The sequence below is a fragment of the Larus michahellis genome, chromosome 1, assembly GCF_964199755.1.
Source record: "Larus michahellis chromosome 1, bLarMic1.1, whole genome shotgun sequence".
NCBI classification, from domain to species: Eukaryota; Metazoa; Chordata; class Aves; order Charadriiformes; family Laridae; genus Larus; species Larus michahellis.
In genome coordinates, this window is record NC_133896.1 from 214,044,479 (window position 1) to 214,064,939 (window position 20,461).

General features: G+C 64.1%; 1 protein-coding gene across 9 annotated transcripts in view; it reads left to right on the forward strand.

Annotated features, from left to right (window-relative positions):
- ARAP1 (ArfGAP with RhoGAP domain, ankyrin repeat and PH domain 1) overlaps positions 1-20,233 on the forward strand; it is a 58,698-nt gene extending 38,465 nt beyond the window's left edge. For 3 of the 9 annotated variants that reach the window (XM_074572211.1, XM_074572213.1, XM_074572212.1), the window contains exons 17-35: positions 1,456-1,558; positions 1,647-1,842; positions 2,664-2,709; positions 2,936-3,099; positions 4,260-4,472; positions 5,897-6,002; positions 6,272-6,419; positions 6,728-6,811; positions 6,977-7,045; positions 7,219-7,336; positions 8,817-8,930; positions 10,047-10,189; positions 11,480-11,512; positions 12,346-12,428; positions 16,220-16,270; positions 16,539-16,602; positions 16,776-16,931; positions 18,497-18,535; positions 19,600-20,233. In XM_074572211.1, coding sequence (XP_074428312.1) covers positions 1,456-1,558; positions 1,647-1,842; positions 2,664-2,709; positions 2,936-3,099; positions 4,260-4,472; positions 5,897-6,002; positions 6,272-6,419; positions 6,728-6,811; positions 6,977-7,045; positions 7,219-7,336; positions 8,817-8,930; positions 10,047-10,189; positions 11,480-11,512; positions 12,346-12,428; positions 16,220-16,270; positions 16,539-16,602; positions 16,776-16,931; positions 18,497-18,514 — 1,909 coding nt within the window. In that variant the 3' untranslated portion in view covers positions 18,515-18,535; positions 19,600-20,233. Of the gene's footprint in view, positions 1-1,455; positions 1,559-1,646; positions 1,843-2,663; positions 2,710-2,935; positions 3,100-4,259; positions 4,473-5,896; positions 6,003-6,271; positions 6,420-6,727; positions 6,812-6,976; positions 7,046-7,218; positions 7,337-8,816; positions 8,931-10,032; positions 10,190-11,479; positions 11,513-12,345; positions 12,429-16,219; positions 16,271-16,538; positions 16,603-16,775; positions 16,932-18,496; positions 18,536-19,599 lie in introns of all 9 variants that reach the window. The other 6 variants (XM_074572214.1, XM_074572216.1, XM_074572218.1 and 3 more) reach the window with 4 other exon arrangements.
- Positions 20,234-20,461: the final 228 nt, after the last annotated feature.

Below are 20,461 nucleotides of genomic sequence, written 5' to 3' on the forward strand. Positions count from 1 at the left end.
CCGCCGCTGGCCCCTGTGGCGTGGGTGGCGGCACGGAGGATGCTGACTTTGCAGGGAGTCTGTGTAACCCCTGTGTAACCCCTGTGTAACCCCTTTGTATCTGCTTTGTAACCCCTTTGCAGCCCCTTTATCACCCCTTTCTATCCCCTTTGTATCCCCTTTGTAACGCCTTTATAACCGATTTGTATCCCTTTTGTAACCCCCCCTTTTGCAGCCCCTTTCTAACTCCTTTCTATCCCCTTTGTATCCCCTTTGTAACCCCTTTGTAGCCCCTTTGTAACCCCCTTGTAGCCGCTTTGTAAGTCCTTTGCAGCCAATTTATAACCGCTTTGTATCCTCCTTGTAACCCCTTTGTAACCCTTTTGCAGCCGCTTTACAACCCCATTCTGTCCCCTTTGTATCTCCTGTGTAACCCCTTTGTAGACCCTCTGTAACGCCTTCATAACCAATTTGTATCCCCGTTGTAACCCCCCCTTTTGCAGCCCCTTTGTAACCCCTCTGTTGCCCCTTCACACCCCCCTTGTATTCCCTTCGTATCTGCTTTATAACCCCTTTGTAGCCCCTGTGTAACCCCTTTATAACCCCTTTGTAACCCCTTTGCAGCCCCTTTATCACCCCTTTCTATCCCCTTTGTATCACCTTTGTATCCTCTTTGTAACACATTTGTATCCCCCCCAATTTGTATCCCTTTTGTAACCCCCCTTTTGCAGCCCCTTTGTAGCCCCTTTCTATCCCCTTTGTATCCCCTTTGTAACCCCTTTGTAGCCCCTTTGCAGCCAATTTATAACCCCTTTGTATCCCCCTTGGAACCCCTTTGTAACCCCAGTGTAACCCCTTTGTAGCCCCTTTATAACCCCTTTGTAGACCCTTTGTAGCCCCTGTGTAGCCCCTTTGTAGCCCCTTCGTAGCCCCTTTGTAGCCCCTGTGTAGCCCCTTTGTAGCCCCTTTATAACCCCTTTGTAGCCCCTTTGTAGCCCCTTTATAACCCCTTTGTACCTCTTGTGTAACCCCTTTGTAACCCCTTTGTAGACCCTCTGTAACGCCTTTATAACCAATTTGTATCCCCTTTGTAACTCCCCCTTTTGCAGCCCCTTTGTAGCCCCAGTGTAGCCCCTTTATAACCCCTTTGTAGCCCCTTTATAACCCCTTTGTAGCCCCTGTGTAGCCCCTTTGTAGCCCCTTTGTAGCCCCTTTATAACCCCTTTGTAGACCCTTTGTAGCCCCTTTATAACCCCTTTGTAGCCCCTTTATAACCCCTTTGTAGCCCCTTTGTAGCCCCTGGCCATCCCCTGTTTGCCGGCACTGGGGGGATGTTCTGGGGCCGGGGGCCGCGGCGGTGGGATCCCAAACCTCCCCAACCTTTGGCGGATGCTCCGTGGGGGGGGGGGCGGGCTGCTCCGTCCCTGTGCCCCGCACCGTTCAGCCTCCCCTTTTCCCCCCTTCCTTTTCCCGCAGGTTCGAGAGCACCTTCGAGGTGTACACGGAGTCGGAGCGGCTCTACCTCTTCGGGTCGGAGAGCCCCGACTCCGCTCGGGAATGGCTCAAGTCCATCGCCAAGGTGGCCTTGGGGGGAGCTGGGGGTGGGCTGGGGAGGGGGAAGCCGAGTGCCCGCGGCGCTGACCCGTCCCTTCTCCTCCCCGCCTCAGTCCTTCGTCCACCCCCGCGCCGAGGAGCTGCTGGCCCTGGACTTCGAGCGCTTGGGCCGGCTGCACTACAAGGGTGGCCTGAACCTGGAGCGAGCCAAGGAAGGCTGGTTCGCCCTGGCCGGCTCCGCGCTCCACCTCTCCTGCCCCGACGGCGAGCGGCAGGAGCCCCTCCAGCTGCGCAAGCTGCAGGAGCTCTGTGCGTGCCCTCAACCCCAACCAGCACCTTGGGGTCCCCCACGTCCTGCAGCACCCAACGTTGGGTGGGGAGGGGGTGGGGGTGGATGCTGCTTCCGTGGAGCATGGGATGGGATGGAGGTAGAGATGATGGAGATGGAGACGGAGGCGGGGATGGAGGTGGAGATGGGGATGGAAGGAGCTGGAGATGGACATAGGGATGGAGATGGGATGGAGATGGAGATGGGGACGGGGATGGAGATGGGGACGGGGATGGAGATGGAGATGGGGATGGGGATGGAGATGGAGACGGAGGCGGGGATGGAGGTGGAGATGGGGATGGAAGGAGCTGGAGATGGACATAGGGATGGAGATGGGATGGAGATGGACATAGGGATGGAGATGGGATGGAGATGGAGATGGGGACGGGGATGGAGATGGAGATGGGGATGGGGATGGAGATGGGGATGGAGATGGAGATGGGATGGAGCTGGAGATGGGGTCGGGGATGGAGCTGGAGATGGACATAGGGATGGAGGTGGAGATGGGATGGAGCTGGAGATGGACATAGGGATGGAGATGGAGATGGGGATGGGGATGGAGATGGGGATGGGGATGGAGATGGAGATGGGGATGGGGATGGGGATGGGGATGAGGATAGAGATGGGGATGGAGATAGAGGTGCTGCTGCTCTTCCTCCTCTCCATCCTCTTCTCCATCCCTGGAAGGGCACTGCTGGTCCCCTTTGGGCTGGAGCTGGAACTGTTGGGGCTGTGTGGGGCTGAGGGTGGCTGGGGGACCCCACATGCCTGTGGGTGACGGCCTCTCTGCCTTCCCTTCCAGCCATCCAGGGGGACAACGAGGTGCTGGTGCTGGTGGAGAGGCGGAGGTGAGAGCAGAGGTGGTGTGTGGGGGGTGTGAGACACCCCCCCAGCAAAATATCACACTCAGCCCAATTCCCCCCCCGTCCTGGTGCGCGATCACCCTCCCCACCGTGACTGGGGACCCCCAAAAGAGAGCCGGGACCACCCTCAGGCCCTTCCCGGGGATCCATGGTGGGGTTTTGAGGCCGGGGGGGGGGGCTGTCCCCCCGCTGAGGCCGGCGTTGCCGGCAGGACGCTGTACATCCAGGGGGAGAGGAAGCTGGATTTCCTGGGCTGGGTCCACGCCATCCAGAAGGCCGCGGGCAGCGCCGGGGACACCTTGTCGGAGCAGCAGCTGACGGAGGCCGACGTCCCGCTGCTGGTGGACCGCTGCATCGACTACATCACCCAGTGCGGTAGGTGCCGTCGCCCATCGCTGGGGGGGTCGGGTCAAGCCCATCAGCGGCTGGGGGTGGGGTGGGGGTGGCCGGCTGAGACCCGACGCACTCGTGACACCGGTTGCCCTCCCTCCTTGAGGTTCCACGCCAGCTCCGTGGGAGGAATTTGGCCGGAGCAGGCCTTTGGCTCCAGCCCGCAGCTCCGCGGCGGTCGCGGCAACACCTGCAGGGTGGGAAGGAGCCGCGGCGCTGGCTCCCTGCCAGTGGCATCTGGCCATGGAATCATGGAATGGTTTGGGTGGGAAGGGACCGTTAAAAGCCACCTATTCCAACCCCCTGCCCTGGGCAGGGATGTGTTCCGCTAGATCAGGTTGCTCCAAGCCCCGTCCAACCTGGCCTTGGACACCTCCAGGGATGGGGCAGCCACAGCTTCTCCGGGCAACCTGGGCCAGGGGCTCACCACCCTCAAAGTGAAAAATTTCTTCCTAATATCTCATCTAAATCTGTCTTCTTTCAGTTTAAAACTGTTCCCCCTCGTCCTATCGCTACAGGCCCTGCTAAAAAGTCTGTCCCCATCTGCTGGGAGGACGGGCTGAGAGACTTGGGGGGGTTCAGCCTGGAGAAGAGAAGGCTCCACGGAGACCTCGGAGCCCCTTCCAGTCCCTCAAGGGGCTCCAGGAAAGCTGGGGAGGGACTCTGGATGAGGGAGGGGAGCCATGGGACGAGGGGGAAGGGTTTTCCGCTGCAAGAGGCGAGATTGGGCTGAGATCTCGGGCAGAAATTCTTGGCTGTGAGGGCGGTGAGCCCCTGGCCCAGGTTGCCCAGAGAAGCTGTGGCTGCCCCATCCCTGGAGGGGTTCAAGGCCAGGTTGGCCGGGGCTTGGAGCAAGCTGGGCTGGTGGGAGGTGTCCCTGCCCAGGGCAGGGGGGTGGAATGAGATGATCTCTAAGGTCCCTTCCCACCCAAACCATTCCATGATTCTGTGATTCCACGATTCTACCTTTCTTATAAGCCGCCTTTAGGAACTGGAAAGGGCTGTAAGGTCTCCCTGAAGCTTTCTCCTCTCCATGCCGAGAAGGCTCCAGGGATGGAGATGGGGAGCCAGTGGGTGGGAAAGGGGGCCGGGATGGGTGGCCGTCCCCCGCGGAGAGGGTCTCACCCGCACGGGCTGTGCCGCAGGGCTGACCTCCGAGGGCATCTACCGCAAAAGCGGGCAGAACTCCAAGACCACCAGCCTGCTGGAGGTGCTGCGCCGGGACGCCCGCAGCGTGCGCCTGAAGGAGGGCGAGCACCAGGTGGACGACGTCGCCAACACCCTCAAACGCTTCTTTCGCGACCTCGGCGATGGGCTCTTCACCGGGCGGTGGGGCCAGGACTGGCTGCGGGCGACGGGTGAGCCCTGGGGGGGGGCTGCTGGGGGGGCTGGTGGGACCGAGGGACCCACGCTGACCCTGGGGTAGCCCCGTGCTCCGGCACGGCTGGGGCTGGGGCAGGGCAGAGAGCCAGACCCCCCTCACTCTGTGCTTCTGGATCGGGCCCCTGAAAATCTGGGATGGGGGCACCCCATGGGAAAACAGCTGGGAGCTGCGGTGTGCAGATCTGGGATGCTCCGGCCCCCCGGAGCTGGGATGCTCTGACTCCATGACGCTGGGATGCTCCGGCCCCCTGGAGCTGGGATGCTCTGACTCCATGACACTGGGATGCTCCAGCCCCACAGAGCTGGGATGCTCTGACTCCATGATGCTGGGATGCTCCGGCCCCCCGGAGCTGGGATGCTCTGACCCCGTGGTGCTGGGATGCTCCGACCCCATGACGCTGGGATGCTCCAGCCCCACAGAGCTGGGATGCTCCAACCCCATGACACTGGGATGCTCCAGCCCCACAGAGCTGGGATGCTCTGAGCCCATGATGCTGGGATGCTCCAGCCCCACAGAGCTGGGATGCTCTGAGCCCATGACACTGGGATGCTCCAGCCCCACAGAGCTGGGATGCTCCGACCCCATGGTGCTGGGATGCTCCAGCCCCACAGAGCTGGGATGCTCCGACCCCATGGTGCTGGGATGCTCAGGGCCCTGTTTAGCTGGGATGCTCCATCCCCACAGAGCTGGGATGCGCCACTCTTGTGGAGCTGGGATGGTCTTGTCCTAGGATGCTCCATCTTCGTGGAGCTGAGATGCTCCGGCTGTGGGATGCTCCGGTCCCACAGAGCTGGGATGCTCCAGTCTTGTGGAACTGGGATGCTCCAGCCCCGTGGAGCTGAGATGCTCTGGTCCCTTGGAAATGGGATGCTCTTTCCCTGGCATGCTTCCGCCCTGTGGAGCTGGGATGCTCCAGCCCTGGGATGCTTCAGCCCCATGGAGCTGGGATGCTCCGACCCCATGGTGCTGGGATGCTCCAGCCCCCCGGAGCTGGGACACTCTGTCCCCTTGGAACTGGGATGCTCCAACCCCATGGTGCTGGGATGCTCCAGCCCCCCGGAGCTGGGACACTCTGTCCCCTTGGAACTGGGATGCTCCAACCCCATGGTGCCGGGATGCTCCAGCCCCCTGGAGCTGGGACACTCTGTCCCCTTGGAACTGGGATGCTCTGGCTCTGGGGTGGTCCAGCCCCATGGAGCTGGGAAGCACTGGCCCTATGGAGCTGAGATGCTCCAGCCCTGGGATGCTCCAGCCCCCTGGAGCTGGGGTGCTCCAGCCCCAATGGTGGGACAGAAGGGTCCGAGGTGGGGTCTGGAGAAGGGATGGTGGGGCCGTGGGTCTTAACCTCACCTCCCCGCCCACTCCGCGCTCATCCTCTCCCTCGTGCCCCTCTCGCAGCGCTGGAGGATGAGGAAGAGAAGATCGGCGAGTACCGGCGGCTCCTGGACACCCTCCCCACGGTGAACCGGGCCACGCTGAAGGCGCTCATCAACCACCTCTTTCGGTACGACGTGGACGGCCAATCCCATGGCATGGCCGAGCCTGGGGTCCTCAAGCCCCCGTGGGGCATCTCCCCAACTGCTGTGGGGTCCTGGGATGGAGGAGAGCCCTCATCCCTTGGCACACATCCCAAGCAAGGAGCGGGATTTGGGGTCAAGCTGTGCCCAAAGCCGAGCATCACGTCCCAATGTGGGGCACATTCCCCCTGGCAAGGCTGAAGAGGGGGGTCCCGGGGGGGCTGCGGGGCAGGAATCGTAACGGGGTTCCCCGCAGGGTCCAGCTCTTCTCCGGGGAGAACCAGATGAACACGCACAACCTGGCCATCGTCTTCGGGCCCACGCTCTTCCAGACGGACGGGAAGGACTACAAGGCAGGCCGCGTGGTGGAGGACCTCATCAGCCACTACGTGAAGATCTTTAACGTAGGTTCACCCCCCTCCCACCTCTGGCACTGCTCTGGATCAGGCCGATGTGTGGACATTCCCAGGGGATGGGGAGGTGGAAGGAAGAAGAAGCTGGATCTAATCTATCTGCGGACATCTCCTTGCTTTGGAGAAGAAGGGATGGGGGTCCATGTCCTTGCAAACCTTGGGGACCCCCAAGCATGGAGGTGCTGGCACCACTGGGCAGGGGAGCAGATTCCCCTGGGGACACGCGTCTGCTGCTGCGGTGAAACTTAAGGGTGATGTGGTCAACCCTGATGGCTCCATGGGCTCCTCTTCCTTGGCAGGTCAATGACCAAGAGATGAAGAAGCAGCAGGATGAGATCATGGCCATCATGAAGATGCGGGAGGCAGCGTCCAGCGGGAAGCAGGTGGGTCCTGGACATGGGAGACCTTCCTGGGGCACCAGCTTTGCATGGGGACCTCACTCCAGCATCTCCTGGAGATGCCCCAGGCAGGGGGTGTCCATGCTGCGTGGGGGCATTTAGCCCCACGTGGGAAGCTGCAGGTTGAAGTGCTTTCCCGTTGCCCTCCAGCAAGCTGGGGACTTCATCTGCACTGTCTACCTGGAGGAGAAGAAGACAGAGGCAGAGCAGCACGTCAAGGTGAGTCGTTGGGAGGAGGACACAGAGGGGACAGTGACCCCCCCTGTTGCATGCCCAAACCTCTGTGGTGGCACGGGGTGGCTCTGAGCTGGCCCCTCTGCAGCACGAGGGTGGCACAGACCCAGGCACTGGCTGATGGAGACCTGTCCCTTCCCTCTGTCCCTTCTGTCCAGATCCCGGCCACCATGACAGCCGAGGAGCTCACCTTCGAGATCCTGGACAGGAGGAAAATTGTCATGAAGGAGAAGGACTATTGGAGCTGCTTCGAAGTCAACGAGAGGGAGGAGGCAGGTTGGTGTGGGGGAGCGAGGGCGGTGGGGATGGGGACGGGGACGGGGACAGGGACGGAGACGGGGATGGGGATGGATTTAGAGATATAGAGATGGAGAGGGAGATCGTGATGAAGATCGAGATGGGGATGGAGATAGATGGGGATGGGGATGGGCATGGGGATGGAGTTGGGGATGGGCATGGCGGTAGGGATGGAGTTGGGCATGGGGATGGAGGTGGAGATGGAGTTGGGGATGCAGATGGAGTTGGAGATGGGGATGGAGATAGGTATGGGAATGGAGGTGGGGATGGGAATGGGGATGGAGCTGGGCATGGAGATGGAGGTGGAGATGGAGTTGGGGATGGGGATGGTGGAGATGGCGGTGGGGGTGGGAATGGAGATGGAGATGGGGATGGAGGTGGAGATAGGGATGGAGATGGAGATGGGCATGGGGATCCAGGTGGAGATGGAGTTGGGGATGAGGATGCAGATGGAATTGGGGATGAGCGTGGGGATGGATATGGGGATGGAGATGGAGATGGGGCTGGGGATACGGATGGAGATGGAGTTGGGGATGGAGATGGAGATGGCGGTGGGGATGGAGATGGAATTGGGGATGGGGATGGCGATGGAGACGGAGTTGGGGACGGGGATGGAGGTGGAGATGCAGATGGAGATGGAGATGCGGAGGGGGATGAGAAGGCTCCCATGGGGACTGCCCCAGGGAGAAATGCTGGGATGAACTCCAGGCGCTTGGGAGAGGATGGCTGTGATGCCGCAACTTTGCTCGCCGTGGCCAAGCGCCGCAGGTGGGCTGGTGGTTTGGGCCAGGACCCAAACCTTAGGGCTTCAAACGCCTCTGAAGCTTGGCGGGGGTGTCTGGGCTCTCCGGCCACCAAAGGGAACAGCCCCGGGGTGCCCGTGGACATCCCTGAAAGCCTCCGCTGAGCAGTTTTGGTCCTCGCCGACTCCACGCCGTCAGTCCCACCTCCCCTTTTCCCCCCCCGCCCGGAACCCCGAGCTCAGCCCAGCAACCCCCAACCCCTTACGAAAACAGGAGGATCCTCAGGCTGCGCGGGGGCTAAAATTCGCCTCGAATGGAATATTCACCTCCGAACTCGCACGGAACGCGTGACTCGCCCTCCCCGCATATTTTTGCCGGCACGCGTGCGGGGGTCACAGGGGCTGCCCGCGGTGGCCGGCGTGTTGTGGAACACCCCCCCCACCCCCCCCGCCCCGTGTGTCGCAATGGCGGGCGCTGGCGGGCGCTGGCTCCTCAGCCACCTTGCAGTCCCCGCGGGTCACCCAGCGCGGGCCGAAAGTCCCCTCCCCAGGGGACAATTAGCGAGGGGGAACAAGCGCCATTAAAAGGCGGCGGTGGCGGCGGGGACAGGCAGGACCGTCCCTTGGCAGGCTCTGGGGACCCGTGTGTCACCCCCTCCTTGGTGGGTGGCAGCCCCCGGTGGGCTGCCTGACCCCGACTCTCCCCCTTCCCGACAGAACGGCCCCTGCACTACTCGGAAAAAGTGCTGCCCATTTTGCACTGCCTGGGGACGGAGAGTTACCTGGTGGTGAAGAAGCAGATGTCCATGGAGAACATGCTCATCTACCTCGGTGAGGGGCTGGGGGGGGCCGGGAGCTGGCAGGGAGGGGAGGGAGGGGGCGGGATGGGATGGGGATGGGATGGGGATGGGATGGGGTGGGGATAGGGATGAGACGGGTTGGGATGGGGATGGAGACGGGATGGAGTGGGGTGGGATGGAGTGGGTTGGGGATGGGATGGAATAGATGGGGATGGAGCGGGATGGGGACGGGATGGGATGGGGATGGGGATGGGGATGGAGATGGGATGGGACAGGGATGGGATGGGGATGGGATGGAGTGGAAGTAGGATGGGGATGGGATGGGCATGGAGATGGGAATAGGATGGGATGGGGATGGGGATGGGATGGGGACAGGGATGGGTTGGAAAAGGGATGGGATAGGATGGGCATGGGGTGGGAATAAGATGGGTTGGGGTGGGGACGGGATGGGATGGGGATGGGAATGGGATGGGGATGGGAATAGGATGGGATGGGGATGGGGATGGGATGGATAGGGATAGGATAGGATGAGGATGGCATTGGATAGATGGGGATGGGATGGGGATGGGGTGGAATGGGGATGGGATGGGGATGGAGATGGGATGGAGTGGGATGGGGATGGGATGGGACAGGTATGGGATGGGGATGGTATGTGATAGGATGGGATGGGATGGGGATGGGATGGGGATGAGCTGGAGTGGGATGGGGATGGGATGGGATGAGATAGGGATGGAATGGGGATAAGGTGGGATGGGATGGGGACAGGATGGGATGGAGATGGGGATGGGATGGGGATGGGGATGGATCCAGCGTCGCCTCCCTGCCAGCACGGGGTGGGCAGGATGCTCCCTGTCCTGCCGACCCTGCAGAGAAACCCCCCCGGGATCAGCCATCCCCTGGCTGCCTCCCGCTGGTGGTGTTCCCAGCACCGGCCCAGTTAGCGCGTGGCTGGGACCCCCCATATGGGGTCATGGCTGGGCGCAGGGGGGGCACATGGTCCTGCCTGCCCTGCCTGGGCTGGGAGCAGGCAGCAGCCCGCCATGGTGGTGAGGGTGGGGGGTGTTCCCTTGCTATCGCCCCACGGGACCCTTCCTGGGGGGGCCTGACCCCCCTGGGGGGCCGGAGCCGCTCAGGCGTGTGCCCCCAGCCAGCAGAGTGGGCGACTGCAAGCACGGCATGATGAAGTTTCGGGAGGAGAGGAACCTGCTGGGGCTGGGCCTGAGCACCGGCTTCCACGACCGCTACTTCATCCTCAACCACACCTGCCTGCGCCTCTACAAGGAAGTGCGGGTGAGCCTTCCCTTCCCTTCCCTTCCCTTCCCTTCCCTTCCCTTCCCTTCCCTTCCCTTCCCTTCCCTTCCCTTCCCTTCCCTTCCCTTCCCTTCCCTTCCCTTCCCTTCCCTTCCCTTCCCTTCCCTTCCCTTCCGGCAGCCATGGGGCTGGCACTGCAGGCAGTGATGGGGCTGGCATGGCACAGGCCCTGCAGGCAGCCATGGGGCTGGCAGCAATGGGGCTGGCATCACAGAGGCAATGCAGGCAGCCGTGGGGCTGGCATGGCACAAGCAGTGCAGGCAGCCATGGGGCTGGCACTGCAGGCGGTGGTGGGGCTGGCATTTCAAGCAGCCATGGGGCTGGCATCACACAGGATTGCTGGCAGCCGTGGGGCTGGCATCACTGGCAGTGATGGGCTGGCACTGCAGACTGCCATGGGGCTGGCATCACACAAGCATTGCAGGCAGCCGTGGGGCTGGCATGGCACAGGACTGCAGGCAGCTATGGGGCTGACCCCAGCGGTGCAGGCAGCCATGGGGCTGGCACTGCAGGCAGTGATGGAGCTGGCATGGCACAGGCACTGCAGGCAGCCATGGGGCGGGCAGCAGTGGGGCTGGCATCATAGAGGCAGTGCAGGCAGCCATGGGGCTGGCATGGCACAGGATTGCAGGCAGCCATGGGGCTGACCCCAGCAGTGCAGGCAGCCATGGGGCTGGCATCACACAGGCATCACAGGCAGCCATGGGGCTGGCATCACACGGGATGGCAGGCAGCTGTGGGGCTGGCACTGCAGGTGGCCATGGGGCTGGCATGGCACAGGATTGCAGGCAGCTGTGGGGCTGGCATGGCACAGGCCCTGCAGGCAGCTGTGGGGCTGGTACTGCAGGCAGCCATGGGGCTGGCATGGCACAGGATTGCAGGCAGCCGTGGGGCTGGCATGGCACAGGCCCTGCAGGGAGCTGTGGGGCTGGTACTGCAGGCGGCCATGGGGCTGGCATGGCACAGGCAGTGCAGGCAGCCGTGGGGCTGGCAGGGCAGGCAGCCGTGGGGCTGCCCCCCACAGCGCGGTCACCCCCAGACGGGGATGGTGCCCAGATCAGCCCCGCAGCCGGCTTTGAGGCCGTGCGGGGGCGCAAGGGGGGGGACACCAGCGTCCCACCTGGGGACATCTTCTCCCCGCCCCCCCTGCTGTCACACCGTTGCCACCCCCCATCCCCTGCCCACGGCCAGCAGCGTGGGGTCCGTGGGGGGGTGCCCCCCTCTCCCCCCCCACCCCGGCCGCTTTAACCCCCCTCCTCTGTGTCACAGAGCCTGCGGCAGCGCGGCCCCCCCGCGGAGACGGTGAGTAGAGGAGCCAGGGGGCTCAGCGGGGCGCGGGGGGGCTCAGTGGGGCGCAGGGGGGCCCCGCGCCCTCTGCCCTTACAAGGCTGCCCGGGGGCTATCCCAAATCCAATCCCGTAGCCCATCGCCGCAGCCTCAGGCCGTGGGGTGCTGCGGGGCCTGAAACAGCCCCCCCCCGCCCCCCCCCCCGCTGCCGCCAGCCCCCCCCCAGAGTGCCCCGATGTGGGGGTGCCACGGCCGGGGAAGGGGATGGGGCCCCCCCATCCCGCGGGCATTGGATCGGGCTCTTGTAAGTCGCGCCGCTTGCACGCCAACGCAGGCTGGGGGGGGACGGGGACATACCAGGAGGGGTCCCCATGGTGTCACCCGCTGCCGGAGCATGGCTCATGCGGCATGGCGAGGCGGGGGGGGCGGGCCTGGGTGAGAGGGGGGCTTTGCCCCTTCCAAACGTCTGCTGGTGGCGGGTGACGCCGGGGGCAGCCGCCTTCAGCCGTGCCGTGCCGGCGGGGTGACATTTGGGGACACGGTCTGGGGCCACCGGCGCCCCGTCCGTGATGCTGAGGACGGGTATGACATGGGTGTCCCCGTGGGGGACGTCCGGTGCCAGGCTCTCGAGACCCCGTCACAACGTGCCAGCGCTGGTCCCCGCTCCGACGGCGGCTGGCACCGCGTCGGGGGGACGCCGCCGCAGGGACACGTCCCGCATCCCTCTGCCACGGGTGGTGGCTCTGCCCCGTCCCCGTCACCGCAGCCCTACGGCTTCTCCTCCCTGCCGGGGAGGGGGTCCCGGTGGCAAAGGGTCCCCAACGCGGTGTGGGTCCCTCTGTCCCCAGAGTCACAAGCCGGAGAAGGAGTGGCCCGTCAGGAACCTGAAGGTCTACCTGGGCATCAAGAAGAAGCTCCGGCCCCCGACGTGGTGAGAGGCGACGCGGGGACGTGGGGACAGGGATGGGGACAGGGACAGGGATGGGATGGGGACGGGGACAGGGCTGGGGACGGGGACAGGGATGGGACAGGGATGAGATGGGGACGGGGCTGGGGCTGGGGCCAGGGATGGGATGGGGACAGGGATGGGATGGGATGGGATGGGATGGGGACAGGGATGAGGACAGGGACAGGGATGGGATGGGGATGACAATGGAGGTGAAAATGGAGATCTAGGGACAGGGATGGAGACAGGGACGGAGACAGGGACAAGGATAGGGACAGGAATGAGGATGGGGATAGGGAGGGAGACATGGACAGGGATGAGGATGAGGATGGCGACAGGGATGAGGATGAGGATGGGGACAGGGATGGGACAGGGGCAGGGACAGGGCTGGGGACGGGGATGGGATGGGGACGAGGCTGGGGATGAAGATGGAGAGAGGGACAGGGATGAGGACAGGGACAGGGATGGAGATGGGGACAGGGATGGAGATAGACATGGGGACAGGGATGGAATTGGGGATGGAGACAGGGATAAGGACGGGGATGGGGATAGGGATGGGGATAGGGATCGGGATGGGGATGAGGACAGGGACAGGGATGGGGATGGGGACAGGGATGAGGAAGGGGACAGGGATAGGGCTGGGGACAGGGCCAGGGCCAGGGCCGGAGATGGGGGTGGGGACAGGGATGAGGACGGACATAGGGATGGGGATGGGGACAGGGACAGGGATGGAGATGAGGTCGGGGATAGGGATAGAGACGGAGATGGGGACAGGTATGGAGACGGGGATGGGGACAGGGACAGCGATGGGAACGGGACCGGAACAGGGATGAGGATGGGGTTAAGGGATAAGGGACGGGGCCAGGGACACGGATGGAGATGGGGATGGGGACGGGGACAGCTGCGGCTGCGGGGACACGTCTCCTGCTGCCCGCGCCTGCTGCCGCCAGGTGTCAGAGCAGCCTCGCAGGACGCTGCTGCCGCCCGCTGCCAGCTGCGGGGCTGGCGACAGCCCTGTCCCCTCCCCTGCCCGCGGCCAGCGGCTGGGACACGAGTGTGAGTGTGAGTGTGAGTGTGAGTGTGCGCACGCGTGGGAGGGCGCGTACGTGGGAGTGTGTGGACACGCGCCTGCCTAAGCGCGCGCGTGCGTGTCGGCGTCCGTGTGCACGCGGGTCAGTGCGCGCGTGTGGGAGTGCAAGGGCACACGTGTGCGCGTCAGCAGGTTGTGCACGTGTGCGTGTGCGTGTGTGTGCGTGCACGCACGTCAGTGTGTGCGTGTGTGGGTGCATGCATGTCAGCGCACGGGCATGTGTGTATGCGCATGTGTGTGCATGTGCATGTCGGTGAGTTGCGCACGTGTGTGCGTGTGCATGTGTATACGTGTGCGTGCGCGCATGCCAGTGTCTGTGCGTGTGCGTGCGTGTCAGCAGGCCGTGTGTGCACGCGTGTGCACACGAGCGCATGGGCACGTGTGTGTGTGTCAGTGTGCGTGTGCATGCCTGTGCATATTAGTCCATGGGCATGTGCGTGTGCATGTCAACGTGTTGTGCACGTGTGTGCACGTGCATGTGTAGATGCGTGCGTGCACGCACGTCAGTGTGTGCGTGTGTGGGTGCATGCATGTCAGCACATGGGCGTGTGTGTATGCGTGTGTGTGTGTGTGTGCGTGCATGTCAGCGAGTCGTGCCCGTGTGCGTGCGTGTCGGTGTCTGTGCGTGTGCACGCACGTCGGTATTGTGTGCGCATGCGTGTGCACAGGAGTGCATGGGGGTGTGTGTGTATATGTGGGTGTGTGCCTGCATTCAGCAAGTTGTGCACGCGTGTGTGCGTGTGTAGCTGTGTGTGTGCATGTGTATATGCATGTGTGTGTGTGCGCATGCATGTCGGTATGCGTGTGCATGCGTGTTCACATGAGTGCACGGGCTTGTGTGTGTGTGGGTGTGTGCGTCGACAAGTTGTGCATGTGTAGATGTGTATGTGCACGCGTGTCCACAGCCGTGTGCGCGCATGCGTGTCAGTATGTGCGTGCATGCGTCTGTAGATGAGTGCGCGGGCGTGTGTGTGCGCACGCGGGTGTGTGTGAGGAAGTTTTGCACACGTGTGTATGCGTGTGCATGTGTGTGCGTGCACGACAGCGAGTTGCGTCCCTGTGCGTGCATGTGCAGACACTTATGTGCATGTGTGCGCGCGTGTGCGTGCGTGCATGCCGGGGAGCTGTGTACGTGTGTGCGTGTTTGTGCATCTCTATATGTGTGTGCACGCGTGTGTGTGCGTGTCAGCGTGCTTTGTACACGCGCGTAGGCGTGTGCATACGTGTACGTGCGTGTGCGAGTGTACGCGTGCGGGTGTGCGCATGCAATGCGCGCGGGTGCGTGCACCTCAGCGTGCGTGTGTGTGTCAGCGTGCGCCTGTGAGCGTGCGATGAGCCGCGCAGCCCTGCTGGGGGGCTCCAAATCCCCTGCGGGGGCAGGAAACGCGTCCCCCCCCGGGGGTTGGGTGGGCACCCCTGGGGCCGGGCAGCGCGGCCGCAGGTCTCGGGGGCGCAGGGTGGGAGGGGGTTCAGGGCTGGGGGGGGGGTTGCAGTATTGGGGTGGGGGTTGCAGAGCTGGGGGGTTGCAGGGCTGGGGGGGTTACAGTGTTGGCGGGGGGGGATTGCACAGCTGAGGGGGTTGCAGGGCTGGGGGGTTTGCAGGGCTGGGGGGGTTACAGTGTTGGGGGGGTCGCAGGGCTGGGGGGGTTGCAATATTGGGGGGGGAGCTGCAGGACTGGGGGGGTTGCAGGGCTGGGGGGTTGCAGGGCTGGGGGGGTTACAGTGTTGGGGGGGTCGCAGGGCTGGGGGGGTTGCAGTATTGGGGTGGGGGTTGCAGAGCTGAGGGGGTTGCGGGGCTGGGGGGTTTCCAGGGCTGGGGGGGTTACATTATTGGGGGGGTTGCAGAGTGGGGGGGATTGCAGGGCTGGGGGTTTACAGTGTTGGGGGGGTCGCAGGGCTGGGGGGGGTTTGCAGTATTGGGGTGGGGGTTGCAGGGCTGGGGATTTGCAGGGCTGGGGGGGGGTTTGCGGGGCTGGGGGGCTTGCAGGCCTTGGGGGGGGTTAGAGGGCTGGAGGGGGTTACAATATTAGGGGGGGTTGCAGAGCTGGAGGGGGTTACAGTGTTAGGGGGGGATTGTAGGGCGGGGGGGGGTTGCCTGGCTGGGGGGGTTGCAGAGCTGGAGGGGTCGAAGGGCCGGGGGGGGTTACAGTGTGGGGGGCGTTGCAGAGCTGGGGGGTTGCAGGGTTGTGGGGTTGCAGGGCTGGGGGGGTCTGCAGTATTGGGAGGGGTTGCAGGACTGAGGGGGGGTTACAGTGTTGGGGGGGTTTTGCAGAGCTGGGGGTTTTGCAGGGCTGGGGGGGTTACAGTGTGGGGGGTGTTGCAGAGCTGGGGTGTTGCGGGGCTGGGGGGGGGTTTGCAGGGCTGGGGGGGTTTCAGGGCTGGGGGGGGATTGTGGGGCTGGGGGAGGTCTCAGTCTTGGGGGGGTTGCCAGGCGGGGGGGGGGAATGTCTCAGGGCTGGGGGGGGGACCGCAAGGGTGGCTCGCATGGAGGTGACTTGCAAGGAGGAGGACGGCGAGTGGGGATGCGGGTGGTTGGAGGAGTGGGGGGGGTTCGCAGGAACTAGTGGGGGGGTGGGTCGCAGGGATGGGGGGGGTTGTTTTGTTCCCCCCCCGGAGCACTGGCGCAATGGCAGGGCAGTGTGTGCCATCAGCCCCCCGTCGCGTTTTTCCCTTCTCCCCCCTCCAGCTGGGGCTTCACCGTCTTCTACGAGAACGAGAAGCACGAGAAGCAGCAATGGTGAGGGCAGGGCTGGGGACACGGGGACACACTGGGGACAGAGGGACCCGCTGCCGGGGCTGGGGAGTTCTATGGGCACCCACGGACCCGCTCAAGATGCCACCGGGCTGCCTGACTTGTCCCCTTCGGTCCCCTGGGCTCTGCGAGACCTCAGCGTCTCGGGGCCCGGCGTCGTCCCCAGCGGTGGCTGGAGCAGCCGGGTGTCCCCGTGTCCCCTCCCCACTGCACCCCGCCGTCCCCACCGGCCGCTGACACCGTGTCCCCACAGGTACCTGTGCTGTGACACCCAGGCCGACCTGCGGGAGTGGTTTGCCACCTTCCTCCACGTTCAGGTAGGGAAGGGACACCCTGTTCCAGGTCTACCCAGAGGGATGCTTGGCTAGCAGGAACCCGTTAGGGGTAGCCAAGCATCCCGAAATACCCGCATCCCGGCGGGAGTCGGGGGGGGGGAGGAAGGAGATGTCCCCCGGGGGTGGCCGAGGACCCAAAACCCTCTCGTCCCCAGAACGGCGGGGCCCTGTGGCCTTCGGAGCGGTGCAAGACGCGGGCGTCGCGGTCGCCGCAGGACGCCAGGTTGGGTACCGTCTCCCTCATCCCGCTGCGGGGCAGCGAGAGCGAGATGAGGAACAGTGTGGCCGCTTGCGCTACTGACCCCCTAACCGTGAGTGACACGGCGTGGCGGGGGCGGGGGGACACAACGTCGCGGCTTGCGGGGGTGTCCCGCATCTGGCCTGCATCACACGCCGGGGTGGGACATCCCGGTCCCCAAACCTGGGGAAAGGGGTGGGGGGACACAAACACACGCATCCCTCCTCCCCTTCCTTATGTACCAGCATCAGCCTCCGGCCACCCCGGAGAGAGCTGGGGGGGGGTGTGTGGATGATCCTTTGTGGGGGTGGATGATTTTTTGGGGGGGTGTGGATGACCCCCTTTGGGTGCCCTGTCCGGCCTGGGGCGGAGGAGGGGGGGGTGTCTCCCGGCTGTGGGGGTGTCCCAAACCGTGTGATGCAAGAAGAGAGGATGCTGCCCGGCTCCCGAATTCCCCCATTAACAAGGGTGATTTCTCCGAAACACCCCCCACCCCCCCCCCCGGTGACAAATCGCCCCCCCCGCCTTGTCCTGCTGTCTGTCTGTCTGTCTGTCTGTGCGACAGCTGTCCCTCCCGGGGGGCTGTCACATGCCGGGCACCCCCCCCACCCCCCCGTCACGCCGGTGCTGGCCCTGGGTGTCGCAGCCTTGCTGTTATAAACCTGAGGAGGTGGTTGTGCGGGGGGGGGGCGGGGGGTCCCACCGGTGGCACTGTCATTGCCGGGGGGGTGTCCCACAGTGGTACCGTCACTGCCCCGGTGCCCCCAGGGCTGTGTATGCCCCAGGACCCCCTCCCAGGCTCAGGTTTATAATGGGGGGGGGGGGGGGGGGCAGCAGGGAGGCTCCTCCGGGGCTTTGCTGGGGGCTGCGCTTGGCGGGGGCTGTGTGGGGACAGCAGGGACATTGTGTGTGTGTGTGTGGGGACAGCAGGGACGGTGTGTGGGGGACACAGCAGGGATGTTTTGTGGGAGGGGGACAGCAGGGACAGTGTGGGAACAGCAGGGACATTTTGTGGGGACAGCAGGGACGATTTTTGGGGGGGGGACAGCAGGGACGGGGTGTGGGGACAGCAGGGATGGGGTGTGTGGGGAGCCAGCAGGGACGGTGTGGGGGGCCAGCAGGGATGTTTTGTGGGGGGGGACAGCAGGGACGTTGGCTACCATGACTTCAGCAGGGCTGGTGGCACTGCTGTGGCACCCTCATGGGTAAGTGTCGTGGGCAGAGAGAAGCAGTGCTACGTTTATTGATAGCGATATGTTTATTGATAGCCATATATTTATTGATTTAACGAAGTTTGGTAGTAAAGCTGGGAGGGGTGGGTGACACCCCAGAAGGCCGTGCCACCATCCAGCCAGACCTGGGCAGGTGGAGAGTTGGGTGGAGAGGAACCTGATGGAGTTCAACACGGGCAAGTGTAGGGTCCTGCCCCTGGGGAGGAACAACCCCCCGCACCAGGACAGGTTGGGGCTGACCTGCTGGAGAGCAGCTCTGCAGAGAGGGACCTGGGAGTCCTGGTGGGCAACAGGTTGCCCACGAGTCAGCAATGTGCCCTGGTGGCCAAGGAGGCCATCCCCCTTTGATGCCCCAACGCAGGGGATGCCGGGGACTCACGGGGACCTTTCTGCTCTCTGTCCCCAGCTCCTGCGAAACGTCTGAGCAGGAGGCCTGACACGCCAGGTGAGTGTTGCCACCCTCCCTGCCTTCACCCCCTGCCTCATCCCCGTCATCATCACCATCATCCCTGCCTGCACCCCCATCCCCATCATCATCATCATCATCATCATCATCACCCCTGACTGCACCCCCATCCCCATCCCTATCACCATCATCATAATCATTGTCGTCATCATCATCATCCCCGCGTGCACCCCCATCCCCATTCCCATCATCATCATCATCCCTGCCTGCGCCCCCATCCCAGCCCCTCCCTGCTTGCCACCCCCATCCCCATCATCATCATCATCATCATCATCATCATCATCCCTGCCTGCACCCCCATCCCAGCCCCTCCCTGCCTGCCACCCCCATCCCCGTCATCATCATCATCATCATCATCATCATCCCTGCCTGCACCCCATCCCAGCCCCTCCCTGCCTGCACCCCCATCCCTGTCATCGTCGTCGTCATCATCATCATCCCTGCCTGCACCCCCCATCCCAATCCCCATCCCCATCATCATCACCATCATCCCTGCCTGCACCCCCATCCCCATTCCCATCATCATCATCACCATCATCATCATCATCCCTGCCTGCACCCCTATCACAGCCCCCTCCCTGCCTGCACCCCCATCTCAGCCCCCTCCCTGCCTGCACCCCTGCCCCATCCCCATCCCCATCATCATAATCATCATAATCCCTGCCTGCACCCCCATCCTAATCCCCATCCCCATCCCAATCATCATCATCCCTGACTGCACCCCCATCCCCATCATCATCATCATCCCTGACTGCACCCCCTGCCCCATCCCCATCATCCCCATCATCATCATCATCATCATCATCATCATCATCATCATCATCATCATCGTACCTGCCGGCACCCCCATCCCCATCATCATCATCCCCATCCCTGCCTGCACCCCCATCCCAGCACGCTCCGAGGTGGCTGTCCCATTGCCACCCCGCCTTGGGGACACAGGCACACGCATGCACGCACGGTTGTGTCCCCCCACCGTGTCCCCCTGCGGGGGGGGCGGGGGGTCCCCTTGGCCGACCCTTTGCTCTCCCCTTGTGCCGCAGGTTCGTCCGCCAGCGGGGCAGCCCTGGGGGACCCGCGCCAGCTCCGCACCCCGCCACCCGCCGGGGGTCCCGCCGGCTCCGCGGCCTCCGCCGGACCCTCTCGTCTCCCCCCATGGTGACCCACGGGCGACCAGGAAGGGGGGGAAATGGTAGCCAGGCCACCCACTCGACGGCGGAACGGGTCCCGGGAGCCACGGCCGGGCAGCCCACGGGGACCAGGCAGTGCCAGCCCACCCGAGCCCGCACCCTGCCTGCTTTTGGGCCGGGGGCTCTTCCTCCTCCTCCTCCTCCTCCTCCTCCCTCTATTTTTAAATCTCTTTCCTTTAAACCCACAAAGGCAGGCGGCAGCAGCCCTTCCCGTGGGATGCTCGGAACCGGCATCAGGATGCTCCCGTCCCTCCCGGGGAGGGGGTGCCCTATCCCCAGGGTCCCCATGGCAGGGTGACAAGAGCCTCTGCGTCCCTCCGCATCGGGGAGAGGGGGTGAATCCGGCCTCTGCCCGCCCCCCCCCCCCATCCCCGGCTCCAGCCTGTGCTGGAGTTGGGGGGGGGGGACACAGGGTGAGGGGTGGCAGGAGCTGCCCCCGCTCCCTGCTGCCGCCTCTCGGTGATATTAAAGGTTTTTGGGGTAACGGCGTGGAGGTGTCCAGGTCTCTGCTGGCCGCGGGGAGGGGAGGGGGTGGCGGGGCACAAGCGGGGGCTGGCGAGCCCATGGGTGATGCCACGGAGCGGGCAGCGAGCTGCCAAGCCGCTTTCCGGGGACGGAGCGGTGACACCCTGGTCTGACGGTCCCCCTCCTCTGCTGAGCCGGGATGCTGTGCCAGCACCGGATGATGGAAGGTGGCTCCGGGGGGCAAGAGTTT